Raw genomic sequence first — 20,207 nt, forward strand, 5'->3', positions numbered from 1 at the left:
CAACAACACATAACATTTCCAAATTTGGCATATCAAACTTAGATCTGGTCCATATCTGGACTAACTCACTGTATCAAGATACTAAACCACAAGCAAGTGGAGATCCTGAATCTATTAAACCAAAAAAATTCAGATGCTTTATATCCATACCAAGCTTGACCTAGTAGTCCAAATTCAAGCCCTGCCCCCTCCGCGGGCCACCAGACCCCGGATCCGAAAGCAGTCAAGTATATTCCAACGACAAACCTCTACATAAAACCCCATAAAAATCCTATGCATACACACAATCGACCGCCCAAAAGTGAAGCTGTGGGTTCGGTGTGCCACGTGGATAGAAGATCATGCATCCGCATAGAAATTAATATACAGATAACTATAATCCGTACTCCGTATATACCGCTTAGTGCTTGTTTTGTAAATATAAAAACGTGGTGGGGTTTTATGTAAATTTAGGGCAAAAGGTTTCGCGTTCGTTGTAAATATCGCCCCCGGTTTAAATACCGCTCTTTCCGAGGGGCGGAGAAGACGCAGGGACGAAAGAGAGAAGCGAAGAGAGAAGGCGAGAGAAGGCGATGGATTCGGACTATGGCGTTCCCCGAGAGCTATCGGATCTCCAGAAGCAAAGGGCTCTCTACCAGCCGGAGCTCCCTCCTTGCCTTCAGGTCCCTCCTCTTACCTGAAGGGTTTGGTTTTTTCGCCTCCATTGGGCTTCTCCGCTTCCATCTGCGATCTTTTTCTTCTCCTCCTTCTTTTTCCCGTTTTGAATTGATGGGTTTTCGCTTTGTTTCGAGGGTTTTTACTCTGTTGATCGGCTGTTAGATCGGGCCGGGGTTTGTGGTTGTATGGACAGTGGGACTGGGATGCAGGCATTGCCTCATGGAAAGATCGGATCTCTATGACGGTTTCTTGTGTTTATTTTTTCGGTTGTTTTGATGATTTAATCTGTTTTCTCGTGCCCCATCTCGTGCTGGAAATTGGATCTGATGTTAGTGCTTCGGCCTTCGACATTTTTAAAGATTATATTTTTCTTGGTTTACTGTGTTTTGTTTTATTCTAGCAGTCAGTTAATCGTACAGCGCCATGTTAGATATTGTAGATCGGCGGATTGCGCGGTTTAATAAGACGGGGAACGGGTGTCCTTTTTGAGTACTATTCTTGGGGATGGAGCGAATCTACTAGCATGCTTTGACCTTTTTGTTGTGCGTGTGTTCGGTTTGGGTGCATTCTTTCCCTTTTTCCCATGACTTTGATGTAAATTCTGGAACCAAGCTATAATTTTGACGAAGCTTTGACTCCTTTTGAACTGTAAGAGACAAATTTTGACTCTATATGCTGTATGCTCGATGGTTTCGTCTTCTTCCCCTATCATGCTTGGTTGGACAAGTTGCTTTTAATTTTGACTGGATTCTGGTCATGCTTCTATGGCGTGAGTAAGGTCTTAGTCTTGGAAGAAATATGGGATGGGTTCCAAGCCAGCACATATCACGCATCTGTCTCCAATCTCATTAACATAGAAATTGTATTTACTCTCGTAAAGGTTTGACTGAAAGGTCTCTGGAGCCTTTTGTTTTTCGGTATGATCAAAGTCTTAGATTGTCTGTGTCCGCCGGTAAATAAACCTTTGTTGTGCCCTAGCTCTGGTAAATCAATATTTTCATTATGCCTAGTTAATAATGATTTATATTTTATTTAATTTATTGCATCTTGTGTCATGCTGCTTTAGCAGTAGTAAAATTGATCTTACTTGATCAGTTCTCCGAGTGGCGGGTCTGTACTTTTTCTTATTTTTTCCCCTCTTCACCTAAAACAGGGCACCACAGTGAGGGTAGAGTTTGGGGATGCAACAACAGCTGGAGATCCAGCTAGTGCGCATGTGATCGGTCAAAACTTTCCCCACACATATGGGCAACCTTTGGCTCATTTTCTGAGGGCGACAGCCAAAGTTCCTGATGCACAGATCATAACAGAGCATCCAGCTATCAGGTTTATACTCAATTGCTGTTTCTCTTTTGCTTCCTAATAAATTTTGAGCTCGTGATTCAGCAAACATAAGGAATTTTTCTTGTCTTATTTGAGCGAATCCTTGAAAATTTTGGTTTCAAGGATCTAAATAAGAGTTACATGCTAAGTAAATCTGGCACCCTCTTGAAAGGGGGAAATGAGCAAATTTATCATTGCAATAGTCTATTCTATTACTCAAGTGCTAGACTATCTCATGTGGCTTGCACTTTTACTCTTCTGGTATCTTATTCTGAAGAGGTTGTTACTTAGCATGCATCTCCACGATTTTTGAAACAAATTATATGATATTGTGGTCCTACATGTGACTGTCTGAATCATCTTACTGAAAACCATGTCAAAAATGTAATTAGCCTTCTTTTTTTTTCACCTTTGTAATATACATGCTGAATGCACTTGTGGGCATGCTGATCCATGTAGATAGTGTGACTAAGCACTTCTCATGCATGTATGCCAATGAGAATGCTTTTATGTCTCATTCTTTTTGGAACGGTTCATCATTCTTGGCATGGCTACTGTAAGATTGGTAACTTTAATGACTCTCTGAGGTGGTATAGATTGGAAAGTTTTTTTGATGCTTAATATTCCTAAAATGTCGCACATTTCCTGTCATAAACTCACGTTTATGCAGGTATTGCCGAAGCTGAGTCCTGCTGTCAATTGACTGTTCTAAAGATTGGACAGATTGTTTCCCTTAGTTTATTCTATCAACCTGATACCCTCAGCGAATATCAAACTTTTTCCCCGAAATTATTTGTTAGTTGGCATGTTATTTCCATATAGTATACATTTTATTTTCTGGTATGTACAACATCATGCTTCCTTGGGAAGATTGATCATTTGATCATCATTTTATGCTTATGACACATTAGCTTATTTCCAGCAGAACTTAAGATTTGTATTTTCAAATATCTTATTGCAGGGTGGGTGTTGTATTTTCTGGGAGACAATCACCAGGAGGGCATAATGTTATTTGGGGGCTTTACGATGCTATCAAGGCTCACAATCCCAACAGTACATTGCTTGGATTTGTTGGTAAGCATCTGTCTTATGATGCATTTTTATGGCCAAGTTTACACACAGCAATTTTGTGTTCATTATTTTTTGTTCTTTTTTATGAATTAGCAAAATTCAGTTAGCATTCTAAGATCACTAATGTTCTTTATCTTCTTCTTCTTGTTATTTATGCTCCTACATTTTCTTTGGTTGCTAAGAAAGTGGCAGTAAAGAAACTTTGAGGAGAATCTTCTTTTCCATTGTCTAGCAATGGAAAAAATAGTTTTTCTAGGTTTTGTAGGTTCAACTGAAGAAGAGAATTCTTTTCTTTTCTTCCCATGAAATACTTTTGTTTTCTTTTGTCTTTCTTGGCAATCAAATAATGCCTAAATGATAATAAATTTGAGAGAATAATAACACAAGGAAAATATATCAAGATTACCACATCTTGACCACTTTCTTTATTGCTTTCTTTGCAATTTTTCAGTCCAACCAAATTGGAGAAACTTTTGGTTTTCAATTCATCTCTTTTTCTTTTGGTGTACTTCTCCCCTCTTTCCTTTTCCCGGCCACCAGACATAATCTATCTAACCTCTTTTTTGAATTACTTTTTATTGGATCATCTTTCTTTCTCTAGTTTTGTATCTGGCACTATTACCCCTACTGTCAGTCTCTTTTGATCTTATACTTAGTATCTTTTGCAATCTTCATCCTTTAAATAAGACAAGATGGTATAAGTTGATCAGTGAGTTACAAATTGGTTTCGGAGGGATGTCCAAGCTCTTCTAAAATGTTGTTGGCTTTTGTATGGTCCTGTGACTTGACATGGTGCATCACTCTGGTGTTGTGGGTTGAAGACTGTTGTCTGCTGATCATATATTAGAAAAGAGGAAGCATTGTTATTAATCATGTGATGCTACGCTAGCATTCATCTTTTATTCATAACAGTGTGGAAGCAGACCCAGCTAGCTGCTATGATTTGGTTTTCAGCTTATTGCTTTCTACGAAGAGCTCTTCTGTCCCAAATAAGTAGTGATGGGTAATAGATGAAAGGATGTCAAGAAATACTGATATTTTTGCTTTTCTCAGATTGCAGAAGGCCCTTTGATTTGCCTTTGGTCCATTTCAGGACTTCAACTTAAATTTCCTGTCTGGACTTTTACTTCTGATATTGCCCCATCCACACATTTGAGTGCAAGAAGACATGCATGCCCTGATTCCATATCACTTAAGTTTCTCTTGAAAACATGGGCTGCACTTTACTCCCTCTTCTCTAAGGATTGGTGTATCAGGCAAGTTGGGAATCAGTTAACAAGCTCACCCTTCCCAAGCCAAACATCCCTTTGATATCTAATCCTAGTGCAATAAATTGTCGAACTTTTCATTGGTAAGAGTATGCTCAATTAAGATGAAAGATTATGGAGTTCAGATTATAACCTGGTTGATTGGCAATAGTGATTGCAACTTCCATGAATTGGTTACGTTGCCAAATAAGAAAGAGAAGTCATCAGTGCCTCAAAGCTGCTCACTGAAGTGGATCTGCTGTCATGACCAACCCATCTCTTTGTAATTGCTTATTGCATTTCTTGCTCCTCTGCCTATCTTGTTCCATCATTACCCATCAATATCACCTAATAATTTAGCTATTTTCATTTTGGGTCAATAAAGCTATGTCAATGGTTTCTTTTTTTGCAGGTGGACCTGCAGAAGAAAAAAACATGTTATTTCTAATAAAATCGTCATAATATATTGAGTTATTTTTTTCCCTCCATCTTCCTCCTTTCTCTCTCCCTCTTTCTCTGTACCATTGTGATAAAATTCCTTGTTATCTAATTCTTTACTACATAAGAGTTCATTTCTTGTTCTCTAAAATCCTTCTTTATCCTTAATGCATGAATATATCTAATTAAGGTACTTGTGACATGGATTTTTTCTTCACTGTATAACCGCGGTAGCTGCCCTTGATTAATATTTTTTGATGTTGATTATGCTCTTATTTGGACATGGATTCTATTTTTCTATTCTCCCCCACCCCCTCTTTTAAAGAATGACTTCTGTATATGGTTATCACAAGGTTTGTTGAACCGTGTTGTACTAGCTAGTTCAGGGTGGACCGAATCAAACTTGTCAGTTACTAGCATGGTTTGGTTTGAAACACACACACACACACATGTATATATGTACATACGTATGTATGTTTGTATATATGTATGTATCAAGGTTCGCCGTCTCGGTATCGGATTCCGTACCGGTGCCACATTAGCAATAGTGTCAGTATGGTACGGTACGACATACCATATATGTATATATTGTAAATTTCGAATTGACATTGGCAAATAATTTGCTGACTTCATTCAGAAGAAAGTCAACAAATCATTTGTTGATTTCAATTTGAAATTTAGAAAAAAAAGGCATCCCCTATTTCAAAATGAAACATATGCAATCCTCTGCTGATGAGGGCTTTCGAGGCTTCGCTCTCTCCTCTTTCTCCCTTCCTCTTCAGCATGGATTTATACGTGCTGAGCTGGTTGTTGGCTGGTACCCCTTCCAATACCGGTTTAGCAAATCTTGGTCTATCACCCGCAGATTCCTTATTTCAGTTTGCTTTGTTTTTTGTGAGATGATTCTAGTGGTTCTATTCTTGTGATGAAATCATTTTATATTTTTTGCCAATGCCTCTTGTCTTTGTTACAGGCGGTACTGAAGGTTTATTTGCACAGAAAACTTTGAAAATAACAGATGATATCCTTTCCACATATAAAAACCAAGGTTTGTTATAGCTTGTCTTCATTGCTTTTATTTATTCTTGTATTAATGCAAATTATCTTCCTAATTTCTGTGCATATGCTTTCTGCTTCTAAAGGTGGTTATGATTTGCTTGGCCGGACAAAAGATCAAATTAGAACAACCGAACAAGTCAATGCCGCAATGACTGCATGCCAGGCACTGAAGTTGGATGGTCTTGTCATCATCGGAGGTGTGTCTCATAGTATGCTTACTAATTATGCTATCAGACTTCTGTATAACTTAATATGCATTTCCCTATGTTTCTTAAGGAGTTACGTCCAATACGGATGCTGCACAGCTTGCAGAGACTTTTGCTGAGTCAAAATGTCCAACAAAGGTATTTGACATGTGGTTTTGGCATTATTCTAGGGAATGAGTCAATTGTCAACTTAACTTTTTCTTGCATGCATTTAAATTTTATAGGCTATTTTATTTTGACGTTAGATAATAGCTCTATAGAGAATCATGCATGCATTTTCCTTCCAGGAAATGTTGGTTTTTGATTCTTCAGGTGCCCTTTGGTTTAAACTGGATAAGTTCAAGAGCTAAGTTTAAGAATACGTGACAGGTAGTAGGTGTTCCTGTAACTTTGAATGGGGATCTTAAGAATCAGTTTGTGGAGACAAATGTTGGATTTGATACAATATGCAAGGTATGTTTCGTAACATCAAATGCTGTAATCTTATAGATGTGTTGAGGTAATTATGAATACATTCTGTTGTCAACAGAACCTTGGTTTCTGATTTTATTTTCTTAGTTTTCATCTGGGTAACTCACTCCAACTTCTTCCTTATTACTTTTGGACATTGTACCTACCTTGTTATATGTGGCAATCATGTATTATGCATGTAAAATCAGTGTAACATAACATTTTAATGTTTCATCACCAGGAACTTGGCATTCAAATTTTCTAATAAATTTGAGGAGGAAGTCCTAACAATCATGATTTTTTTAGCAATAAAATATGGACTTTAAAATGACCATAGTTTTTAAACTGTGCAATGTCATAGTGAGGCTTGTTTATGTGCATTCTCTTTGCAGGTTAATTCACAGCTCATCAGCAATGTCTGCACAGATGCCCTCTCAGCTGAAAAGGTAATGCATAGTTCATTTCATGTGGATGAAATAACTCTGTAAGGCTTTACTCGTCAAACTAGCTTCAGCAACTTGGTTAGACCAAATGAATTTATCATTCTTCAAGAGTCCAATAGTGTTGGCAAAAAGGAGTATTTTTTTATAATGGTTGACTTGGGCTACAACGCAAATGTTGAAGCTACCTGTTTTCCATGTTCCTGCAATCAACCATATTCTAATATTTAGTCCTGTTTCAGTCAGTAGTAGATTTTATCACCAGATATCTTTTTTGTTTGCTAAGCAAGCCGTTTGTTGTTATTTTTTCTTGCTCAAACTTCAGCCTCAATCTTCTGGTGAACAAATGGTTTGCATTTTCTTTTGCAGTATTATTATTTTATTCGGCTTATGGGTCGCAAGGCATCTCATGTGGCCTTGGAATGTACTCTTCAGTCACATCCAAATATGGTTAGACTTCACATTTGATTTCACTTGGTTTTCCTTTTTTTTCGTGACATTTTATCTATTTGATAATATCTGTTTTGTCAACTGATTTATAATAACTTCAATCTCTCAGGTTATCCTAGGCGAGGAGGTTGCTGCGTCAAAACTCACTATTTTTGACATTACAAAACAGATCTGTGATGCAGTACAAGCCAGAGCAGAGAAAGGTTAGAAGTTGTTGGCTTGGGCTCATTAATGTTTAGTTTGTCGACTTCTGATATACTTTTTGTTTCTTGTGTAGACAAGTCTCATGGTGTAATTCTTATACCTGAGGGGCTTGTAGAAAGCATACCAGAACTGTATGCCTTGCTCCAGGTACTTGGCCTATAAAAAAAGCGACTTAATGATTTATTTCCATGTTTTTTGGATGAAAATTGAAAGCAACAGTTATATTCTCATTGTTTTTCTGGCTTTACTGTGGCTTTACATATTTACTAAACTGTTATATCTGGTTTAGGAAATCCATGGTCTCCATCTTCAGGGTGTGTCTGCTGAGAATATTTCTTCACAACTTTCACCGTGGGCATCTGCACTGTTTGAATTTTTGCCAGCATTTTTAAGGAGACAGGTTATTTTTGTTATTTTTTATTGGTGGCTATAAAAATTAAAAAAGGGGCCTAGTGCTTGAGGCTCCTACTATTGTGGGGTTGGGGGGAGAGGTTGTTTCTGTGTTTCGAATTTGTGACACCTAGATTACAGCAGAGCAATCTTACTGTTGCGCCAAGGCTTACCATTTATGGTGGCTATAAACATATTTGTAAATTCGTATTCGTTACTTGCTGCTCGATTTGCTTGAGACATTTGTGATACTGGTAACATTTTCTATCTATACTGCAGCTGCTTCTCCATCCAGAATCTGATGACTCTGCACAGTTATCCCAGGTAAAATTTGGTGCAACAACTCAAAAGGATGGAATTTTTTTAGAAAAGCATTATTCTCATTATTATTTTCTGAAGTTACCTTTATTTCTTTGTATTTAGATTGAGACAGAGAAACTTCTAGCTCAGTTGGTGGAGAAAGAAATGAACAAGCGGCTGGTGAGTTTAAATCACATTTTATATGATGATGACACCTAAAATCACCTATTCACTAGAACTTCAGATAGAATTTCTTAAAGTTGTTGCATTTCTTAAAGTTTCTTTATCTGTTGCTTATATATGTATTGCAAATTTGCAATATTGTTTAATGGACTGATAGCTTGTTGCTCTTTCCATTTATGTCTTGTATGCTATATCAGTCACTGCTGGGTCATTCCTAAAATGTTCTAGTGCAGTAAATGTTTTATTTTACTATCTTCACAGAAAGAAGGCACATATAAAGGAAAGAAATTTAATGCCATCTGCCACTTTTTTGGCTACCAAGCTCGGGGATCCTTACCTTCTAAATTTGACTGTGACTATGCTTATGTGAGTTCCTATAAGGAGTCGCTTTCTTCTTTTGCTTTGTTAGTTTTGCTATGACCAATGAGTTTATTTGTGAAACTGTATCTGCTTAGGTTCTTGGGCATGTCTGCTATCATATACTAGCAGCTGGTTTGAATGGTTACATGGCTACTATTACAAATCTGAAAAATCCTGTGAATAAATGGAAGTGTGGTGCTGCTCCAATTACGGTGAATCTCCATCCTCTTTGTTTTTCTAATTAATGTTTTTTTCTCAATATCCTGTTTGAACACTTGGATCCAACAGTCTGATCAAAATAAGCCACAGGTAACAATTTGTTTTGATTATTTCTAGGCAATGATGACTGTGAAGCGATGGTCACGTGGTCCTGCAGCCTCCATGATTGGAAAACCTGCTGTTCATCCTGCCACTGTAGACTTGAAAGGAAAAGCATTCGAGTATGTTATTGTTACAGCATTTTACTGATATGGCAGTTGCTATCTCCTATTATATGTTCTGAATCAGTTGCCTTTCCAAGCGGTTATCTGAGCATGGCTTGACATACTGGCTTTGTCGATGGAACCACAGTTCCTTTTTTTTTGAAGGAAATGAACCATTTTCTAAGCCTTCAGTTGTTTCCTTTTAATATAATATTCTTTGAGCTGCATGCGTTTTTTCCTTTTCCCAGCAACTGCAAGTCTACCCAGTCCATTTTTGGTATGCAATCATGAAGGATCCTTAGAAAATTTATTTGGTAGTCTTCTCGTAAGAGATAAGTTCAGTTTATTTAGAGTTGGAAAATTTTTCTTGATATGCTTGGATGAGAAACATAAGATTCAAGTGGCCTGGTTTCTAACTTATCATTTTATAATATTGGTTGCGTGCGTTTTCACTTGTGCCTAATGTTTAAATCTGGGTTCCAGGTTGTTGAGACACAATGCTTCCAGCTTTTTGATGGATGACATATACAGAAACCTTGGACCTCTTCAGTTTGATGGACCTGGTGCTGATGCTAAGGCCATTACATTATGTGTTGAAGATCAAGATTACATGGGCCGGATTAAATTGCTTCAGGAATATCTGGATAAGGTTCTCATATTTCGTTGTTCTATGATATGATAATGATCTTCCTGTTCTCCCATTTTAACTGTATCTTCTAGAATGATACAGGATATGTTATTGTTGTAAATTGATGTTTGGTTTGTATCTTAGCTGATGATTTAATTATCCATTCACAGAAATATTTTTTTTAAAGTTATTTTTTCCCATCCAAGTGTAGGAACTATCCCTGGAGGACGTGGCACCTACTCTGGAACTTCATCCCATCCCCCCCCCCCCCCCCCCCCCCCCCCAACAATCCTCCTCGTTTATATTTTTTCCCTATTTTAAGGCTTCTATTATGTTCTGAACTATTCTAAATTATTAGCCTGCAATTATGACAACACTATCATTTATAGTTTTTTTTTATAAAAAAAAATCTCTGCAGTGTCCCTTTCCTATGTTGCCACAACCAAATATGTTGCTCCTGTAATAAATCTGGGATACCTTGTGCGATAAATTTTGTTTAAGGTTCCTAGAAACTCAAACTTCTCAAATTTATCCATAAACTGCTTTTCTTGTGTTGCACCCGATTCAATCTGCTATGATTTTTGCCTTGTCTCTTTGGTCCTAATTTTCTGCCGCAATATATACCTCTCCTATCACTTGGTTAACTTATAGGCCATTCGGATGCTACACCAGTAAACTAACATTCATGTCAGTGGATATCCCCTTTGTGAGCTGAATCATAATGCCTGCTTGCTGACATGCTGCTTATCTCCTAGTCCCCATCAAAACACCGCAAACCTGCTCTGGAACTGCCCTTAAACAAAATAACAAATTACAAGATCTTGTTTATGTCCTGCAGTGTTAGTTTATAAGCTAAGCCTCAGCCCTTTGCTTGGTTATCATTATAACAGCAGTTCTACTGTATTCCTTGCTGCAAATATAGATCTAACTCTTGCACTCCTATATTTTGTTTTGACAGGTGAAAAGCATTGTGAAGCCTGGTTGTTCACAGGATGTCCTGAAAGCAGCTTTGAGCTCTATGGCTTCTGTGACGGACGTGTTGTCTGTGATGGCTTCTCCCACATTTAGCAGCCAGCCACCTCAGTTGCACAACTAACCATCTTCAATAGTGTACCCATTAGCAATGTCTATGCTCCATTTATTTGGTTTTCTTGTTCCTCCGTCTGTCTTTTTCTACTGTCGAGTGTTTGCAGGAGGTAAGAACTTTCACATGATTATCTGTCTCTTTCGGTTGGCATGCATTTTTGGTGATGGTTAGTGACTACCACACGTTCATTGCTGTACTTTGAAATTGAGAATAATACGATTCTGTTTTATGACAAAGTTCTTTCCTACATCAAATAATGATGATTTTAGCTATTTCTGAAATGTTGAGGACTTCTATGTGGGATATGTTTATAAACTGGAAGAAAACAGCAATATACAGAGGAAAGGGGATTACCGTAATTGCGAATTTTTGGTGTTGAACTTCTGCATGCCTGGAAACCTGATAGGTTGGGTATTATTTGGAGGAAGCCTGCCTGGAAACCCCTGGTAAGGGGAAAAACTGGGAGAACTAATACTGTCCGAGTAATTTGGCTCACCTTGTCGGGTTCTTTCCACTCGGCTGGAGATTTCTTTTGAGGGGCTGGACATTTAGCCGAGGGACCTTCACCTGAACCTTTCCGAGAACTGCGATATGGTTTTCAGATCTATCAGGTGCTGTGGTGTTGCATGAGCAGAAAAGTTGAAAGAGTTTGTTTGAAATTGGACTTGCGATGGAAGCTTGATGCCATCTACTGTGGGCCTGTTGTGGACCACTGGATTTCCACAGTCAGGAACCCTTTGAGAAGGTAACAATATCTTCTGGACCCCTTAAATTCCTTTTTGGGCATCCTGCAGCCTAGTTGCCAAATTGTTGATGATTGTCTTTAAATTTGCTCGTATTGGAGTTTTGATGGTTGCTCTGGATGCAAATGAGCCAGTCCAGCGACAAAATTTATATTATTTGGATGTATTATTATTTGTGAATATGTTATAAAGCTCAGCAGAGCCTGGTACATTTGTGTTCTCATTTTCCTTGATGCCATTGCTGTCCAGATATATTTCTCAGGGGCTCTTTGGATCTTTAGCCAGCTTATTGACATGATATTTCTTGTAGAAGTATAAAGTCAAAAGGATGAAATTTGAGCTGTCTCGAGTTTTTTTAAATAATTTTTTAAAAAATTTTCAGGGGAACTCAAAGAGCTCAAAATGAAAGTTGCATTGCAGGTGCCAATTCATTAGTTTGTCTCTTCTTACCCCTTCTTAACTTGGTGGGTCCCTCCCATTTGCATGAGAGAGAATACCCTCCAAAACCATCATTTATTGTTATAACATTACCAACAGACAATTGTTTTCTCCTTCACTCGGACCAGACACTAGAGGAGTAGAGCATTGGAAAATATAGCAGCTGTTATTATTATTGGAGATAATGGATGATAATATGAAATAATGGTATTATTTGGATGCCATTTTCATAATTAAGTATCATTTTCAAACTTGGGCAGAGCTTTGAATTGAAAAAAAATAGAACTGCAGCTCGAGTAAATTACAAGCATCCTTTGTATATCTAATTACCTATATAAAACATGCAAGGCCGGAAAGGTCAACTAGATCTCACTTTACAGGGGTTCAATGATTAAGTCTGATCTTTTTGATGATTGTGGTGCATAAGATCGAGTCAATTTGTCCATACACTTTTATTTAATTGGTGATAGCCATGATAACTAAAGATATTCAATTTTTCTATAACAAAAATAAATTTGTTTTAGTAACATTTTTTCATCATTTTGGAAGTTCTAGATATAAGAGAGTTGAACTCTGCACTAAATATTAAATATTTAATAAAATACTTAATGGTTTAAAGTCAGTAGTGGATCATTTAAATCAAAGTCCAAACTGTTGAACGAGATAAATACCATGAGAAATGCCTAGAAAGAAATTCTTATGTGTTGAGTGTCCCTAACCTAAGCATTAAATGGATGGAAAAAAAAGGTTTAAATAGTATGATGCTATATATTTCTATGATCCAGACATAAAAAATCTAATGAGTTCAAATTTATCCATGTTTGAAGATATTTAAATCATGACTCTTAACCTACCAAAAAATAAAATATTTAAAATCATGGTCGGTAGGGAAGTAGGAATTTGCTCTATCATGTTATTCGACAAATTAGTGTAATTGATAGAATTAGATTCATTTAATTTGTAAGCTAAAGATTTTCAAAATATATGATTTTTTTTAAAAAAATCGCCTACTATTAAATGTGGATCAAAATCAATGATGTAGACGTTTAAATTGGCTGTCTCATTATTGGTTTTGAAATTATTTTTTATTAAATATTTAATGTTATCTTACTTATGTATAAATCATCATCTGTACTATATTACTAAAAGAAAGAGGTATATTTATTATCAGATTTTCTCCACCAATTTATGTGACTAGAATAGTTTTTAATTCCTTTCTTCATGAATATTTATGAAAAATGCCATTAAAAAGTTAGATATATAAATAACATGCCTCTCTACTTATTTCTATGTCTCTATACCTTATTTACATGATTTCTCTTAAATATTCCAAAATCAATAGGACTTTGTCAAAAAAAAATATCCTTTTCCATCTCGCATCCATATCTCCAACCTATTGAACTCTTTCCAAAATTTTAAAAAACCAATAAAAACATTGATGCTCTTTTTTTTTTTTTTTGTGGGGTAGAGGTTGATGCTCGATCCATATATTTTCTCTCTCTTATTCCTCGAACCTTTGAACTCTTGTTTTATTAATTTATTTTCTAAAATGCATTTCATGCTAGTAAAAAATATATATTATCTAAATAATATCTATTATTTACATATCTATTTTGTACATATATGATGCAATGAAGAAGCATTTGAAATTGTTATGATGGTAGTCATATTAAACAATAGACAAATCCTTGCCTCCTTGTCTGATGAGAGCTCATGAGCATTAACCATTTTTCTTTTTTGTTGTCCAAGGAGACATGAGATTGAATCCTTTCTTCAGCTACATAGTTCAAAATTGCCAATAAATCTACTCAGTCATCCATCAAACCCTTTTTTTTATAATAAAAAAATTATTTTGATGTATGGCACGCAATTCCCTTCCATAAAACCAAGGATGACCCATCGGAGGGTCCAGAAACATCTGACCCGATACCAATTTTACCCTTAATAAATTCTTCTATTTCCCAATCCCCCCCAGCGTTAAAAGCCTTAAACCCTCGCGGGAGACGCTGCCTCTCCCTCCTCCTCCTTAAACCCTACTTCGAGATAGCGGAATCTCGAAGGGAGTAGAAGGAAGATGCCGTCCTCCATCGCCTCCTCTCTCCTTTGCCGCACCCTCCGCCTCTCTCGATCCTCCTCTCGCTTCTTCGGCCATTGCCAGCCGCTCTTCTACTCCTCTCTCGCTTCCTCCCGCTCCTCCTCCCCTCTGATCCGAAGCGTGGTTCCCCAAATCCTCAGGAACCCCCCTTCTCTCCTTTCATTTCGGTTCGCCTCATCCAAGGTGTCGGCGGATGAGAATCTCAAACGAGTCCTTGATTCCGAGATCAATTGCGTCCTGCAATCGAACACCCACGGACAGGTAATGCCTCCAATATCTCATCACCCTAATCGATTGATCTAGGATTTTTTTTTTCTTTTTTGTTTGGATATTTTTTGGTAGCTAGAAACTAGGAGTTATGTCAAAATTTCTTCCTTTGAAAGATTTTGTTTTTTTTGGACATATTTTCTTTTCTCCCGGCTTGAAGATGTGGGGAAAACCCATTTTGTACTTTATTGCGAACGTTTTTGTATTAATTTCTTAATTTTGATGCTAAATAAGTGTCAGGTTCTAATTTTGTTGTCATGGAGCACGACATCTGGATAAGATTTTCGATGTATTAGATTCTTCACCATGACTCTGGTTGTTGTCTTTCTTTTTCTTCCTTATCAATGCGATGAAGGTTTTGTTATGTTAATTTTCTGTTTTTTTTCCCTTTGTTTGCAAAACGAAATTTACTACTTGCAACATTGTGGGTTACGATACTGGGATATAAATGGAATTATCTGCTTATCTTGACTTGGTAAGATAGAATTGTTGCAAGATGGAATTCTCTGCCCTGCATGACATTAGGAATAGGCACTGTGGCACCTAAGTCAATCCACCTACTGTTTTATGGAACATCAACAGTATTATACTTAGATGAAACAAGAATGAAGTTACCTTTAGTCTCTAGCTATTTCTTGTATTTGAAGCATTCCTCCATCTTGTGTCCTTTCTTGCGCCAAAAGAAATATTCACATTCATGCCTGCTGGTTTTGAAATCCCACCAGACAATTCCCTTCTGCTTCTTGAAGGACCTCCCTTGCCTTTACCAGCTGGTGCATTATTGTCTTGATAAGAGACCGTATGTCCAATTAGCACTCCCTCATCTTTAAGTCTCTTTCTCTTCTTGAACACACATGGAGAGTAAGCCAGTTAACAATCATTTTTCCTTTTGCATCTTGTAAGGACTTTAAAGGGCCCACTTTCAGCTGGCAGGGAGTTCTATATGAAGTGAATTAGGAAATTGTTAGATATTATGAACTCTATCTCATTGAGCTGAGAGGCAATATTTTTTGTTTGCATTATGTGTTCACTAATGCCTCGAAAGCTAGAATATTTCATGGAAGACATTTTTGACATCAAGGTGTTGGCTTTGCCTTATCAAAATTGACAAACTGGTCCTCAATAGCCTTCAAGAATTCTTTAGCTGTTCTACAAGCAGAAATGGAACTTCGAATATTCGTGCCAGCATGAGCTTGTATAGGCAAGAGGCTAAACTATTCGAGTGCTTCCATTTTTTAAAGGCAGCCTTCTGAGTGACAATCCTCGCCATTGTGAGTGGATCAGGTTCATCCACTTGGAAAGCTAAATCCAAATCCATGCACTCTAATGTAACCATAATGCATTCTTTTCATGCAGAAAAGTTTGAACCATTCAGATAATGAATGCAATTGTTGCTCTCGTTATGCATAGCAGCAAGAATAACTGCAAGTAAACAAAGTAATGCTCACATCATAACCACAAAATTAACATGTATAAATGTAAAGTAAATCTTGAGGTCCATAGGATTTACTTTCCTTATGCATACCAAAGGAGTCATTACTGCCTCTCCTTTGGGAGAAAACTGTAACACAAAAGGCTTTGCCCATGTAGTGAGAAAACTCACTTGATGAGACTATGAGCCATATATATTGGAGACGTTTTGTGCCCTGCCTTTGGCCATGAAACACATCATGACCTAATATACATTCTTACTATCTCATCTTGCTTAAGCATCCAACATAGTGGCCCCTTCTTTGGGTGGTATTAGATTAAGCACCATGTAATGCCATTGGGGACTTAATACAGAAAAAAATTTCCAAATCATTGTATTCGGGGCTGCATTGGTGGCTACACCAGATACTCTAATTTGAACATTTTTCTGCACTTTATGACATTAGGAAAACTAAAAGCATCACACTGTACGAAACATAACATTCAAACATAAATTTGCCTACATCTATATGGGGTCAGACAGAGCTTTAGAACAACAATAATTACATAATGGCTTATTTAAATATATTATAACCCAAATTACAATAATAATTACAATAATGAATTACAATTATTGAACCAATAATGAATAATCAATACTATAGGACATCATCACACAAACCGACTCTAGCTCAACCCAATAGACACTAGAGGGTGGATTATTAACACATGAAGGACATTTATGTAGATCATTCTATTATCGGTTGATCTAAAGCATGTGTGATAAATAAACATAGACCATTATATATGTATAAATCAAACATGCTGTCACATAAAAGTCTTCAGATGTTTTGAAATATAATTTTAGAAAACTTTCTGTTATATGGAGACAACAGCTTATTTGCTGAAACTGTATGAGAAAACAGTTCATCAGAAGTCCTTAGAAAATCTATAACAGCAGATAGGCCTCAGTCTGGCTAAGGCCATACAACATAACTGTATCCTGAAAGTCCCCCAAAACAATATTACTGCAGAACAATCCCTAATATGGTTGCAGTTAAGTCCTTGCACGAAATTCAAAGTTTCTGGGTTGTTGGTTCTAAATCCATTACCTTAATGGGTTAAATAACTTAACTGTATGTGGATCAAATTTAATGTTTAAAAAGGATCCAATAGACTAACTTTATGATCCAATAAGTTTTCTTTATCATCCATTAACGTTTACCATCTGTTCCCGCTACACGACTTAGAGAGAAAGATAGAGAGAGATGTCCTATTTTCTCTCTTCTCCATGCATGGCATGGCTGGCCAAGACCTTACTGACAACTAGGTCTTGGTGGGGTTCCTGTTACCAATATGGCCGTCAAGAAGCTGTATGGATCCCAAAAAATATAGCGTCCATAATGGAGAGAAAACCCTAATCCTAGAAAGTAAAACCAATCCCTATCCCCATCATATACATTGAAAGTAAAATTAAAAAAATGTCAAAATAATCTGTTCAGTTTCTCTTTGCAGGAAATTGAATTGCCAGATGGGTTTCCCTTTGAAATCATTGACAATCCTGGCAACCAGACAGTCATCCTTAAACGGGAATTTGCAGGTGAGAACATCCAAGTCACTGTTTTCATGAATTTGGATGCAGAGGGAGATTTGGGTGAGAATGACGAAGATGGGAGTGAGGATGACAACAATGAGAGCTCTTTCCAGCCAACCATCTCCGTGGTTGTATCTATTGAAAAAGGAGAGGGCCCTTTCTTGGAATTCTCCTGCAATCTTAATGCTGATGAGCTTGAAATAGAAAGCATGGCCTTGAAGAAGCATGATGCTCCTGATGATCAGGGTGCTTATCAAGGGCCGGAGTTTTCGTAAGTTCCTTTTATCATATTTTTCTTTTGATCTATTTAGTTATTGGGTGTAAGGTCCGGACTTTTCATAAGTTCCTTTGGTCATATTTTCTTTTAGTCTATTTAGTTATTCGGGTGTATTAATAGGAATTTGACGTGAATTTGCATGCTATTAATCAATACTAATTAAACAAGGTTTTGGGCGAATGTGGTACCTAAATTTTATTCAGAATCCATCTCCTAAGACCTGATTTCAAGGGGTGATTTATAGGTTGTGGAATAAGAAAGGTGGTTTTGGAAATTCTGCAGGTCCTCGGGATACTTGAGTGTCAGCTTTACAGGCTGATAGCAGCAGAAGGGGCCCTAAAGTAGTAGGGGTATCTGACTACTGGACTATCCAACTGGTGACACTGATGAGGCAATGATTGGAAAAATATTAGAGAAACGTTGGTGATGAACAACTAATAAGGATAAGTGGCTAGAATGAGGAAAACTTGAGGGCATTTGGGTGAATTACAGACACCAGATTATGAATTATAGACAATACTTGCCAAACGTTTTGGAATCATCTTTTATTCATTTGGGTCACGAAAAGATGGGGGTAGAAACTTTGGATAATGAAAATCAGGATACTTTTTATTCTCAAATATCTGTAAATATTTGTATCAAAAATCTAGGTAATCTAATGTAGTAAAGGAAAAGTGTATTGAGATATGCCCAGACAAAAGGCTGTGGTCTCATGTCTACTCTTTGGTTGCAGGGATTTGGACGAGAACTTGCAGAAGGCCTTGCACAAGTACCTTGCAGTGAGAGGTATTAAGGGCTCCCTGTTTGACTTCTTGCATGAGTACATGATGAGCAAGGATGAGAAGGAGTACTTAGCATGGTTGAAGAACTTGAAGGAATTCGTTGGGAAGTGAGTATTTCATCAACTTTGAGTTTAGATACGTTTAAGGAGATTTTTGATACATTCATCTCCAAGGATATGTGATTCTTAAACTTTCAGTCTCAGAAAATTGTACTTTAGTGAGAAAGGTGCTTCTCATCAGGGTTTAACTTAAAATAAGTTGTAAACTGTCTGTTATCTTAATTTATCATGATTTGTCAAGACATTGACTGTTTGCTGTTTGTCGGTAAATAATTTTTTCTATGTTTTTTTTCCCTGAACTAGTAATTAGAGCTTCATTATAAGGCTGTAGTCTTGTTTTGTTAGGTACCTTGTACATATGGTATGATTTCTCATTCTTCTCCTAGCATTAAAGATTGACTGACTGAATCTCAATCCTGCTTTTCCTCTTCTCCTCAGCCCAATTTCATGGAAATCTCCGTTCCATTTCTTACATAGTTGAGACCCTTCTTTCTAGCTTCGTCATCACCATGACCTTGCATCACGTCATGTGTGTTTCATCATCATTTCATGCGTAAAGAGCATGATGTCACCCATCCTAATGTCATCAAAGATTCTTGCCGTGCAATTCCTTACCCTTTTTCCAAACCTTTGACTGATTTTCCAGACCTTTCACACGTCCTAATGTCGTCGTCGTCGTCGTCATTCCTGGCCATCCAGACAAAAAGCGAGTTGATGTTTGGTGACGACGGCGATGTGCGAAGCCAAGGGAGATGGGGGGGAACTTTTAGGTATCATTCCTCGGGGGATGAGACTGGAATCAGTTATCAACCCCTGCAACACGCGCATGGCAGCAACGTCAGCCCCAGCCATGCACGACGCACTGCTCCTCTCTGCCGTGAAACGAGACTCGGCCGTCTTATATGGTGGACTTGACGGCCAACACCGTCTCTGAAAGTCTGAACCATTCCAACTTCTACCATGTAAGCTTTCATGGAAGTTCTTCATCTCTTTCTCTCTCTTATGTATAAATATGAAGCCCCCACAAACATCAAAGCTAAGCCGCCCGACCAAATCATTCATAGGTTGACCGACTGATTCCTGGGGGCTTAGAGATGGCCTGCACAGGATCGAAGAGAGAGTTCGTGGAATTCGAACGGGTGTTTCTTCACTTTGATGAGGATGGGGATGGGAAGATATCGCAAGATGATCTGAGGAGATGCCTGAGGACGATCGGCGAGGAGCCGTCGGCCGAACAGGTGGAGTTGCTGCTGGAGGGGAATGGGGAGAGTTTGATTGGGTTTGATGAGTTCACGAGGGTGGTAGGGGTGGTTGGGGATGAGGAGGGGAAGACTAGGGAGCTGAGGGAGGCATTTGGGGTGTTTGTAATGGACGGGGAGGGGCGCATCACGCCTGAGAGCTTGAGGAGGGCCCTCAGTCGGCTGGGGTGGTCCAGGTCCCTTGAGGACTGCATCGTAATGATCCAAAGCTTTGACATGGATGGGGATGGAGTGCTTGGCTTTGAAGAGTTCAGGAACATGATGATGTTATGATATGACAAGCTCTCTCTCTCTCGGCTAAATTCTTGGTGCAGGCCCAGGAATTAAAAGATCTTGTCTTTCATCTGTATCCTTCAATGGATGCTGTG

At 37.8% G+C, this 20,207-nt stretch overlaps 3 protein-coding genes and 1 long non-coding RNA gene across 4 annotated transcripts; 3 read left to right on the forward strand and 1 right to left on the reverse strand.

Annotated features, from left to right (window-relative positions):
- Positions 1 to 504: 504 nt before the first annotated feature.
- Positions 505 to 11,196, forward strand: LOC103711718 (pyrophosphate--fructose 6-phosphate 1-phosphotransferase subunit alpha). Its single transcript, XM_008797978.4, has 19 exons — positions 505 to 662; positions 1,811 to 1,983; positions 2,942 to 3,054; positions 5,710 to 5,784; positions 5,879 to 5,992; positions 6,072 to 6,139; positions 6,371 to 6,454; positions 6,844 to 6,897; positions 7,261 to 7,341; positions 7,451 to 7,544; positions 7,619 to 7,692; positions 7,835 to 7,945; positions 8,215 to 8,259; positions 8,359 to 8,415; positions 8,680 to 8,784; positions 8,874 to 8,990; positions 9,115 to 9,218; positions 9,684 to 9,849; positions 10,787 to 11,196. Exons 1-19 carry the CDS (start codon positions 573 to 575, stop codon positions 10,922 to 10,924), a joined length of 1,863 nt encoding a protein of 620 aa, XP_008796200.1. The 5' UTR covers positions 505 to 572; the 3' UTR covers positions 10,925 to 11,196.
- On the reverse strand, positions 10,975 to 11,660 carry LOC120104599. The gene is made up of 2 exons (XR_005506988.1): positions 11,270 to 11,660; positions 10,975 to 11,159 (listed from the first exon to the last, which is right to left on the reverse strand). It is a non-coding gene; the product is annotated as an uncharacterized LOC120104599 (long non-coding RNA).
- A 2,436-nt stretch (positions 11,661 to 14,096) lies between these two features.
- On the forward strand, positions 14,097 to 18,862 carry LOC103711726 (uncharacterized protein At2g39795, mitochondrial-like). Its single transcript, XM_008797988.3, has 3 exons — positions 14,097 to 14,452; positions 17,384 to 17,733; positions 18,473 to 18,862. Exons 1-3 carry the CDS (start codon positions 14,171 to 14,173, stop codon positions 18,630 to 18,632), a joined length of 792 nt encoding a protein of 263 aa, XP_008796210.1. The 5' UTR covers positions 14,097 to 14,170; the 3' UTR covers positions 18,633 to 18,862.
- An 812-nt stretch (positions 18,863 to 19,674) lies between these two features.
- LOC103711734 (putative calcium-binding protein CML19) lies at positions 19,675 to 20,112 on the forward strand. The gene has a single exon (XM_039116067.1). The coding sequence runs from the start codon at positions 19,675 to 19,677 to the stop codon at positions 20,110 to 20,112; it is 438 nt and encodes a 145-aa protein (XP_038971995.1).
- The last annotated feature ends 95 nt before the right edge of the window (positions 20,113 to 20,207 follow it).

This window comes from Phoenix dactylifera, unplaced genomic scaffold, assembly GCF_009389715.1.
Source record: "Phoenix dactylifera cultivar Barhee BC4 unplaced genomic scaffold, palm_55x_up_171113_PBpolish2nd_filt_p 000046F, whole genome shotgun sequence".
Classification (NCBI taxonomy): domain Eukaryota; kingdom Viridiplantae; phylum Streptophyta; class Magnoliopsida; order Arecales; family Arecaceae; genus Phoenix; species Phoenix dactylifera.

Excerpts from the sequence above, each read along its gene's own strand:
- LOC103711718 (XM_008797978.4), top strand. The coding sequence starts at position 573 with ATGGATTCGGACTATGGCGTTCCCCGAGAGCTATCGGATCTCCAGAAG. Across the intron at positions 1,984-2,941 it reads ACAGAGCATCCAGCTATCAG|GGTGGGTGTTGTATTTTCTG; the intron begins GTTTATACTCAA and ends ATCTTATTGCAG. Across the intron at positions 7,545-7,618 it reads ACAAGCCAGAGCAGAGAAAG|ACAAGTCTCATGGTGTAATT; the intron begins GTTAGAAGTTGT and ends TTTCTTGTGTAG.
- LOC103711726 (XM_008797988.3), top strand. The coding sequence starts at position 14,171 with ATGCCGTCCTCCATCGCCTCCTCTCTCCTTTGCCGCACCCTCCGCCTC. Across the intron at positions 14,453-17,383 it reads AATCGAACACCCACGGACAG|GAAATTGAATTGCCAGATGG; the intron begins GTAATGCCTCCA and ends TTCTCTTTGCAG. Across the intron at positions 17,734-18,472 it reads TATCAAGGGCCGGAGTTTTC|GGATTTGGACGAGAACTTGC; the intron begins GTAAGTTCCTTT and ends CTTTGGTTGCAG.
- LOC103711734 (XM_039116067.1), top strand. The coding sequence starts at position 19,675 with ATGGCCTGCACAGGATCGAAGAGAGAGTTCGTGGAATTCGAACGGGTG.